A 10,315-nucleotide genomic window follows, 5' to 3' on the forward strand; every position below is an offset into this window, starting at 1 on the left:
AAGGTTAGCGTTCAGCTATCTGTAACCTTTTAAATACTAGGACTTTAAAATTTTGTTTCACAAATGTATCACCCTATGAAGAAACTGGTCCTATATGACTGATAGTTTGAGAAGCTTCCCTTTAAAGGCCACAAATCCAAAAACTTTTTAAGCAGAGATAAAGCTGTGCTGCCTTGGCACCTGATGAGGAAGAAGGGCCTGAGGAATGAAAAGAAAATTGTTGGGAACAGATCTAGGCCAGTGGGGTACCTAGGAAAGAGGTGAGAGAGGGGAAATGGGCTCTGGATCCTTGTTGGGGCAGATGAATAGGAAGAAGGTAAAATTCAGAGGAAGGAAGAGGCCAGCCAGTTGGCAGACTTCTGCTTAGAGGATATCCCTCCAAAGAGAACAGGTTTCCTTTGGCTTCAGCCAGCCCTCATTAGCCTTAATGCAGAAGCTCTTCACATTTGTTAGGTTATAAAAACATTCTAAGAAGCTGATGGAAATTATGAACTGTCTGCCCAGAGAACTGTACATGCCCATAGTTTTTTTAAACAGAACTGAATTTAAAATTCAATATAATTCTAGGAAATTCAGGAAAACTACTCACAAATCCCAAGTTAAGAACCCTGAAATTAAAAAATTCCTTAGAGGATACACAAGAAATTGATAACTGTGGTTGTTTCTAGGGAGGCAGGAGTTTTGAGGTAGGAGGGAAAAATACTTTGCAACATATAACCTTTTTGCTAGTAAACTCAATGCCAATGGACATGGCTTGCCTTCCCAATTAAAAAAGAAAAAAATATTAAAAAACAAGTTAGTTGGCATTCAAGACAAGTCTCAATCATAGCTTAACATCAGGGAAAGGAGAAATCCACACAATTACTACCAAACTTTTCCCGAAATTTTTCCATTAAGAAACATATGCATCTCAAAGGGCAAGAGCCTTAAAAATGTAAATATAACTTGAATCATTGATATGAATGAATTTTAACCTAAATGTAAACTGACATCAGATCCTTTCCTACCTTCACAAAGATTATGAAGCAAGCAAACACTGAACCTTAGACAGGAGAAAGCAGGACATGCAGAAATGAATGGAGAAAAGTAACTGGAAAGGTTGAAACACAATTTACTTATTTCGCAATTACTTGCAATCTGCTTTCATCCATGGACACAAAAATCAAACAGCTGCTCAAAGTGATTTCATATCTTTTTATATAACTAGATAAATATGCCAATATTTTACCAGGAATTATGGCTGCAAGCAACTTATGATTCTTTTTCATATAACTGAAGAAGATAAAGCTTCAATAAAGTTAGGGGTTTCCTGTATTATGAAGGATAAGCACAAAAGCTAATAATGAAGCCACATAAAACATTCAAACTTACTTGCAAAATATGTGGTCACACTTTGTGGAAACAGGTTCTTTGATCAACTCCAGACTAGAAGGGGAGGGAAAAAAAAAAAGAGAAAATAAATGAAGCTCAATAATTCATTTAAAAATAAATTTATTCTTAGTAAAGAAGTTCAACTTTAAGCTGCTACAACTGAGTTAAGGTAAGGCTTTAAGTTCATTCAATAATTTATTAAATGTCTGCTGTACATGGAGCCAAAAATGTAACAATATGATTTTTACTCTAAGCTTTTGGATGTCAAAACAGAATATAGTCTTTTAAATACTCTATATTATCTTTAGCATTTACAAAATTGGCTGATACTACTTCATAGTTTTCATTCATACCTTTTTATTTATTTTTTTAAATTTTTTTATTGAGTAATAGTCATTTTACAAAGTTGTGTCAAATTCCAGTGTAGAGCACAATTTTTCAGTTATACATGAACATACATATATTCATTGTCACATTTTTTTTTCGCTGTGAGCTACCACAAGATCTTGTATATATTTCCCTGTGCTATACAGTATAAGCTTGTTTATCTATTCTACATTTTAAAATCCAAGTCTGTCCCTTCCCACCCCCTGCCCCTCACTGATACCTTTTTAAAGCTATCATTGTGGATGCATATCCAATATGTTAACTAAACTTTAAGCTCCACAAAGAGAAAAACTTCTTGTATTCTTCTGGATTCCCTCACAGCACTTTTTTCTAGTATATGATTGCCTTTTTATTTATAATTTCCTAATATGGAAAAATTCAAACATTTACACAAAGAAAATAGTAAAATGAACTCCATGTACCATCACCCAGTTTCAACAATTATCAACCACAGCCAATCCTATTTCATCCATACCAACACCCACCCAAAGCCCAGAATATTTTAAAATAAATCCCAGCCATATCATTTCATCTATTGATATTTCAGAACATATCTTTAAAAGATAGACTTCTTTTACTATAACCATGAAACCATTATTACTCCTGAAAAATAACTTCCTTAATACCATACAACATACAATTAATGTTTCCCTGTCTCATAAAAATTTAATAATTAAATTCATTTAAATCAGGATCCAAACAAATCCACACTGCATTTGGTTGATATGTTTCAAGTCTCTTTTAATCCATGGATTTCCCCTTCCTGTCATTTGGCCTGTAGAATTGCCCACATTCTAAATTTTGCTGATTGTAACCCTATGATGTGGTTTAACTTGTCCCTCTAACCTCTATTTTCTGTAAACTAGACCTATAGGCTCGATCAAAATCAGGTTCAGTTTTTTGGCAAGAACATTTTACAGATGGTACTGTGTACTTTTATTACGTGACTACTTTCTAAGAGCAATGTAATAAATACTTACTGAAGAAAACTTAGAAAATAATAAATAAACTTAGAAAAATGTTAAAATCTTCAGAAAAGAAAACATATCACCCAATTCCTCATCCCTACCCGTCTAACCACAAAATCACAAGGTTCTCCTGAGATTAATTCATTTACTAATATTACAAATATTTATTGTGCACCTACTACGTGCAAACACTGTTCTTGGAGATGGAAATACAACAGTGAACAAAATAAAGCCTGCCCTCATAGAACTTATATTCTAGTTGTGGTAGACAGCTGATTGAGAAATAAACAAGGATACATAGGAATACATGCTGAAAAGAAAAATAAAGCACTTTTTTTTTTGCACCTGAGGATGAAGTATTTTATTCTGCATCAAGGTATCTGGAAAATGAAGCTGCATTTGGGGCACATTACAGATGAGGAATGATCCATATGTGGTGAGTGTAAAACTCAATTACAGAATTATTTCCTAGTATTACCAAATACTCCATTACCAATGCTTAACTGAAAGTAAAACATGATTTGCCACACTAGAAGGCTAGAAGTGAAATATGACAGAATTTAAGCAGGCAGCTATAAATGTAACACCTGTCTGTATATAAAAAAAAAAAAATTAGGAAAATCAACTACTGAGAAAGAGTTCTGGTCTTAATCACATATCACCTGAAATCCAACCAGAAAGACAACCCATTTTTTTTTAAAGCAATTTATTGTATAAAAAAAATTATGAGTCCTAGATGAATTCAATGACCAAAAAAAGGGCACTTTTTGGCTTAAACTACAAAATAAACTGGCTTTCAAAAAGCATTTGGGGTGAGCAGGTAGGGAGTGCAGTGTGGGGGGAGTGGTATATACAGGGTGGTCAGGAAAGGCCTCACTGAGAAGGTGATATTGGTGGACAGCAAGCTGTGCAATAGTTGGGGAAGAACATTCCAGCAGAGGGAATAAGGTGGGAAGCCCCATGAAAAAGACAGCAGGACCCCCAGTTAGGGCCACTACCCTCCTGCCAGCACCATTCAGTTCCCTAGCCCTGCGACATTATCTCTTTTTAAACTCTGAAAGGGCTTACTTCTAGGAAAGCAGAACTTATCCCTAAGATTCTATTGGTTCCCTGAGCTAACTCCTGATTGGTCCATTTCTACAAAGTTTGTTCCTAATTAGTCACCTTTGTTATACCTTATTTCCATATGATGTTACAAAATGTTGCAAAGTCTAGACTGGTAGCCTATAAAAGCCTGTGTAAACCTATAGACGGGGTCCAGAGCTTGGAGTGTTAACTCCTCTGGGCTCGCTGGCGTAATAAACCTGAGTTCTCCAACCCTCCGAGTGCTCCTTGGTCTCTTGCCCGGATCCAGGTTGCTATTACAACTGAGTTATAACACTGAGCTGTAACACACTTTGCTGCAACAGGAACAGAGAAGACAGACTGAGCAGGACCATGCCCAGCATTTCTGAAGGATAGTGAGGGTCTAGAGCAGAAGGATCCGGGAGGAGGTAATAGCAGAAGAGGTAACTGGGAGCCTGAGCAGGTAGGAACCACAGGCTATTTTAAGTCTCCAGTATTTATTCTGAATGAGCAAGAACTTCAGAAGCTTGATTTTTGGTAAAGTTCAGGCAGGACATCAAAGAACAGGTACCCTGTGTGCGTGTGTGACAGGAATGTGGTTCATTAAATGTTTAACTTTCTGGAACAGGATCACAAGAAAAGCTGGGGGACAATAGGCTCTTGTGACGGTTTTGGTAACATAACCCTTGCAATCGTGGGGTTTCTGATGCAGCACATGGCAATGAAAAGAAAAATACCAAAGTCAAAAGGCTGGGTTTCTACCACCAGTTCTCTTTTTTTGTTAGCAGAGTGATCTCAGACCAAGCACTCTAGCTGAACCTCAGTTTCCTTCTCTATCACCCACTCTACCAGTCTCTTTAGGCTATTGTGAGAATAAAATAAATGCCACTTGTTACAACCTGAGATGACTTGTACCAATGTCAGTATTACCACTGGGACTGAATGCAATTTTTAAAAAGGAAAACAACTGGACAAAGAGAAGTCTGATTTGTTACTAAATCATTATTCCTCAGATAGGCTAGATATCAAAAGAAATTCTCAGTAAAAGAGAAATTGGATTTAGCTATGATACCAGATGGCTTTCATTCTCACCACTGACTCAATTCTGAAATAATTATATTTCAGTATGGTAATTAAAATCTAAGCTATACAAACATACTGTAAACACAAACTTTGAACAGATGAAAACTCCAATATGTAAAAAGGTAATGACTGTTGAAGGAAAAGCATGAAGAGGGAATGGGAGTGAAAAGGAAAAAATTAAAATGTTCCTCTTCTAGGTTCTGATGAGAGTAAATGTTTACTATAAAAGTGATTCAAATATATTAAACACTTTTCAAACCAGGAAATATTTTAGGCCTACTGTATATCTGCATTTTGAGCTTCCAGCATGGATAAGTGATTATAGAAAGAAGCTAGGTTAGGTTCAAAAAACAACCGCCACCCACTAAGATACACATACTAGCAAACTCTTCTGAAAGTCAAAGAATTTATACATTCATGTGTAAAAAGTTGGAAAGAACTACCAATTATCAGAAATAAATACCTAGGAGTGAGGGTATAGCTCAGTGGTAGAGTATGTGCTTTGCATGGATGAGGTCCTAGGTTCAATTCCCAGTACCTCCATTAAAAAATAATAATAAATAAATTTCTCTAAAAAAAAGAAAGAAATACTGATAGTGACTTAGAGGCCAGCAGAAGGAATTTTAGCTTAGGAGACCTCAAAGGAGCTAGAAGAAGCTGGAAACCAACTCTATAAGCATAAGCAACACTGTTTCCAGTCACAATCAGGAATCAGTTATTAAGACATAAGCATAAGGGGGAAGGTATAGCTCAACTGGTAGAGCACATGCTTAGCATGCACAAGGTTCTGAGTTCAATCCCTAGTACCTCCTCCAAAAAATAAATAACTAAACCTAATTACCTTCCCTCCAAAAAAAAAAAAAAAAAAAAAAAAAAAAGACGTAACTACAATTGTACTGTTCTAGGCAATGTTAAAAAAAAAAGGTGAACTAGTTATTATTCCCATCCTTGAACTTCCCATTTAAATGATTTTTAAGGTTTAACAATGACCAGCATGAAGAATTTTAATTTAAAAACCTATGTCTGTTTCTAGTAGAAAACAGATTAAAAAAAATAATGAGCTGGAAAATACATAAGTAGTTGACTGAAAATGAAAATTTAGCATTAACTTTCATTCTCACATCTTTAATTTTTATGTACCTGAGTTTTTTAATTGATGGTTTAATTTGCCAGAATGAGAAAGAATATTATATTATTATGACTGAATCCCATGGAAATGTAAAATAAATGGACCCAAATGCCATAGTATTCAGGACTTTTTGATCATTCTTTGTAATTATCATAAGTAAGTTTTATGCTTTTTCAAAAGTAATTTTTTCCCAATTGTCATTTCCTGCTTCCCTGGCTCTGATGTTTCATAAATTAGGCTGTAAAGCTCATTTAGCTCTGGTTTTTGTTTAGCTGAAATGTTGAGGGGCAGGGGAGAGGAAGATAGGTTACTTACAAATCTTGTTTCTCTCTGAACACACACTTGCATTTTCTCTAATCTTAAACTTATTTGACTCCAAATATGAAAAACAACTTTCACGAAGCACAAAGGAAAGGTGCAACTTTCTAATTTATTTTTTGAATAACACCCACTGCTAACTATCACTATATTAAAAACCACTAAACTATCAAAGAACCAATTTAGTTTATTACTTAATACCTTCAAGAAATATTTAATGAGTGGCCACTATGTCCCAGGTACTGTTCTAACTACTGAGGATACGGAAGCAAACAAAACAAATAAAAACTTCTGCCCTTAGGAGTTTATATTCTGTGAAGGATAGAGAAAAAGGATAAATAGATTACACAGAATGTCAGATACTAATAAGAAAAATAAGCACTACGTAGGAAAGGGGATAAGGACTGTGTTAGGGGTGGGAGTGTTAGAATTTTATTTTTTATTTGTATTTATTTGTATTATTTTTATTCCTTTTTTTTATTCCTTTTTTGGGGGGAGGCAGGTAATTAGGTTTAATTAATTAATTAATTAATTTAACAGAGATACTGGGGATTGAACCCAGGACTTCCTGTATGCTAGGCATGCACTCTACCACTACAGATACATCCTCCTCGCCTTACAATTTTAAATTAGGATTGTCTGCCTTTTTGAAAAATGGTATTTCAATCAAGATTTGTGAGCCATGTAATTATCAGAGGAAGAACATTCCAGGCAGTGGGAGCAACAAGCATAAAAGCTCAGAGGCAAGAGAATATGTCACATGTCTGAAGAGCAGTTAAGAAGCCAGACTGACCAGAGTAGAGAGAGTAAAAGAGGAGAAGGTAGACAATAATTCTTCTAAATTTCCTTTCTGGCTTTTCATCAAGAAAGCCTGATGTATGGTTTTTAATTTATTTTGCAGATTTAAGAGATACCATTGGGGGTGGGTATAGCTCAGTGGTAGAGCACATGTTTAGCACCAGGTCCTGGGTTCAATCTCGAGTACTTCCATTTAAAAAAAAAAAAAGGATACTATTGAGATCATCTAGTGACTGCTTGGGTTTCATAACCTTTGTTGTACCATGGACCTCCCTTGGCAGCTGCTGAAGCTCATAAACCCTCTTCTCAGAGGAATGCTTTTAAATGCATAAAATTAAAAATACAAAGTTATACAAGAAACTAATTATATCAGAATACAGTTTTATCCATAGGCTTCCACGGGTTGTGGAGGGTCAGGAAGTTAAGAGCGCCTGAATACACACAAGATAACTTTCTAGGATGATAGAAATGTTCTATACCTTGACTGGCTACACAGATATATACCTTTATCCAAACTCATAGACTTATACACTTAAGCTCTCTGCATTTCACTGTATGTAAATTATATCTCAATTTTTAAAAAACTTGAATATTCTAGTCCCCTCATTTTATAGATGAAGAAAAAAAAATGCTCACTCAAAAAGTCTAAGAGACTGGCTAAAGGCTGAGACTTGCAGTATTCTTATTTAAATATGCAGGGTTAGTTTCAGCCAAAGGTTTGCCCAAAGACCTACCCACTCACTGACACCAATCATTTGTGACTTTATTTCGCCATTATTAACTATGCCCATTCCAAGTGATCAAGCTGGTTATAGAGCTGAATGAAAGGCCCAAATGTCACTTAAGCCAAACCAGATTCCTGCCACAATGTAGAACCAATCAAGACAGTGCAGACATTCAAGACGGGACTGTGTGCGTTGAGGCGACAGAGGGAGAAGGGGAGAAGTGGAATGGAGAAAAATGAATAATTTAATCGCTAAAGCTCTTCAGTTTAACAGCTTAATTTTAATAGACATAATATTTTTTTCTCCTTACTTTCTAAGGTCAATTCTATTCATTTGCATTGGATAAAATCATATAAGGAAGAATCTCAAATTAATAAATGCTTGACTTACCAGATTGGACACTCTAAGATTTTCTGCATAGCATTAAGGACATTTTGTACTTCTTCAATGCGATCTGCAGATAAATCCATTTCTTCCTGTCCTAGTGAATTTTAACATGTTGAACTTAAATACATATGTAAATAAATCACTTAAATGGTTTATATAAACAACAGCTTGGTTTCATTAAGTGTCATTTAAGATTGGAATGCTTTAGAATCATACCAACCATAGAACTAATGACAAAAGCCTTATTTTTAAAAATTCTAAAAGTTTTTTGTAATTAAAACCACTTAAATTCTCTATTTTTTCACATCTAGCCTCCAACTACTCCTTTTGGTCTTTTCCTTTCTCCAAGAAAGGGAAAGCCACAGTGGGGTGACTGGGTGAGTGGTGGTAGCCTCAGATTTCTTCAATCATCCTGGCTGGGTTTTTTTTTCTCGCTTAAAATCAAAATCAACACCAATTAACGCTCCCCACCCCTGCTCTTCCCCAGTATTGCCCATTGGCCTGGAGGATCATCTCAGGATCCTCTTCAGGCACAACCATGCCAGCAGCATCATCTAGGGAGGCTCACCCCTCTACTTCCTTCTTGTGCCTTCTCAGACATGAATATGAATCCAGTTCTTAAGGGTTCTCCCTCCCACAGAATTGTTTCCTCCTCTTCCCAGACACATTCTTGCCCGCTTTTTCCCTCAGGGTCCCCTTCTCACATATACCAGCCCGTCTTTTTATACCATGGTGTCGCCCTCAAGACCCATTCCAGTTTCTACCATCAGGATTCCCTCTCGGGCACACCCTGCTCCCTCCCTTATCCTCAGCGCCTTCCTGCAACCCTGCGACCCACAAAGTGCCGCCCTCCCCAGGATTTCCCCAGACTCAATGTCTTAGGCTTCTCAGGTTCCATCTTCCTCCCGCCCTTTGCCAAATAACACGCGTCTTGCTGGCCTTTAGGAGTCACCTCTCCCCGTCCCTCCACACTTGTTTACTGCCTGTCCCCCGGAGCACCCCGTGGGCGCCTGTCCTTTCCCCAACGTTCTCTCACCTTTATCAAGAGCAAAGTGTCCTGGCTTCCCGGGCCCAGAGGCCCAGTTCTCTGAAAAGCCCCTCAGACCGTCCTATGTCCAGAAAGCTCATACAGCGCAGACGCGGTTTCAATTAATCTGTAATTCCCGCGCTTTCCTGTTGCCACGGAAACAGGGCGCGGCCTCTGCGCAAGAGCCTCTCAGAATGCGAGATCGAAACACATTACGGAAGGGCGCAGCAGAGAGTCGAGTCTCTGGAGGCTCCCGATTGGTCATCTATAATTTTCCCTGCGTTACGTCATTAGACAGAGACGGAAGAGAAAGAATTCTCCCTGAGTTTTCTAATATACTCCCGCCCTCTTACCTCTACGCTTCCAGTTGCGGCTTATGACGTCACAGTGATTGCTGTACTAGGGTGGGAATCTCTACCTGAGGCCCGAATATGAGCGCAAGTTAGTGCCTAAAACAGTCGCAGGAAGAGGCCCCGTTCTCTCACCCTTTCCGCCGCAATGGAAATTTATTTACTCCAGTTTAGGTAAATAAAAGGACTGTGAGGGGAAAAAACTACGATTTCCAGCATGCATTGCGGATCGAAAAGTCTTGGCCACAGTGTTCCTTGGAAACTGTAGTCTTACGGAGAGGAGTTTTCGACACGGGAAGCGGGTACGATTCTCACCGACAAACCCAGTTTACAAACTGAAAGGCTCCGCGCGCTTATGCACGTCAACAGATATGGATTGGAGTGTTACGTTTTCGTACCTTGAGAGTGGAGACTAGGCTAAAGAACCTACAAGTCCTAGGAAGACTACAATTCCCATCCAGCCCCGCGAGTCTCTGGCAAGTCGTCCTCTAAGGTCGGTGACCGAAGGGAATGCATCGGGCGCTGCATTTACCTGGGAAGTGGAAATCGGCCCCGGCACTGGCCCACGGCTGCGCACTCGTAGTTCCGCCCCTTTGCCCCGGTGTTTGTTATTGTTGTGAGGGTCAGGCTGCTCCTGCTCCGCCCCCGCCATCTCATCTTCGACCAATCAATGGGGTTGTAGTTTTGAGGAACGAGTAGTAAGAACC

General features: G+C 38.1%; 1 protein-coding gene across 9 annotated transcripts in view; it reads right to left on the reverse strand.

Annotated features, from left to right (window-relative positions):
- The window catches only part of BRCA1 (BRCA1 DNA repair associated), a 54,707-nt gene extending 44,409 nt beyond the window's left edge, over positions 1–10,298 (reverse strand). For 4 of the 9 annotated variants that reach the window (XM_014551017.2, XM_032457270.1, XM_014551016.2 and 1 more), the window contains exons 1-3: positions 9,268–9,454; positions 8,235–8,325; positions 1,372–1,425 (exon numbers count right to left, since the gene is read on the reverse strand). In XM_014551017.2, coding sequence (XP_014406503.1) covers positions 1,372–1,425; positions 8,235–8,314 — 134 coding nt within the window. In that variant the 5' untranslated portion in view covers positions 8,315–8,325; positions 9,268–9,454. Of the gene's footprint in view, positions 1–1,371; positions 1,426–8,234; positions 8,326–9,267; positions 9,455–10,140 lie in introns of those variants that run through there. The other 5 variants (XM_032457268.1, XM_032457267.1, XM_006175151.3 and 2 more) reach the window with 3 other exon arrangements.
- Between the last annotated feature and the right edge of the window lie 17 nt (positions 10,299–10,315).

This window comes from Camelus ferus, chromosome 16 (genome assembly GCF_009834535.1).
Source record: "Camelus ferus isolate YT-003-E chromosome 16, BCGSAC_Cfer_1.0, whole genome shotgun sequence".
Taxonomy (NCBI): Eukaryota; Metazoa; Chordata; class Mammalia; order Artiodactyla; family Camelidae; genus Camelus; species Camelus ferus.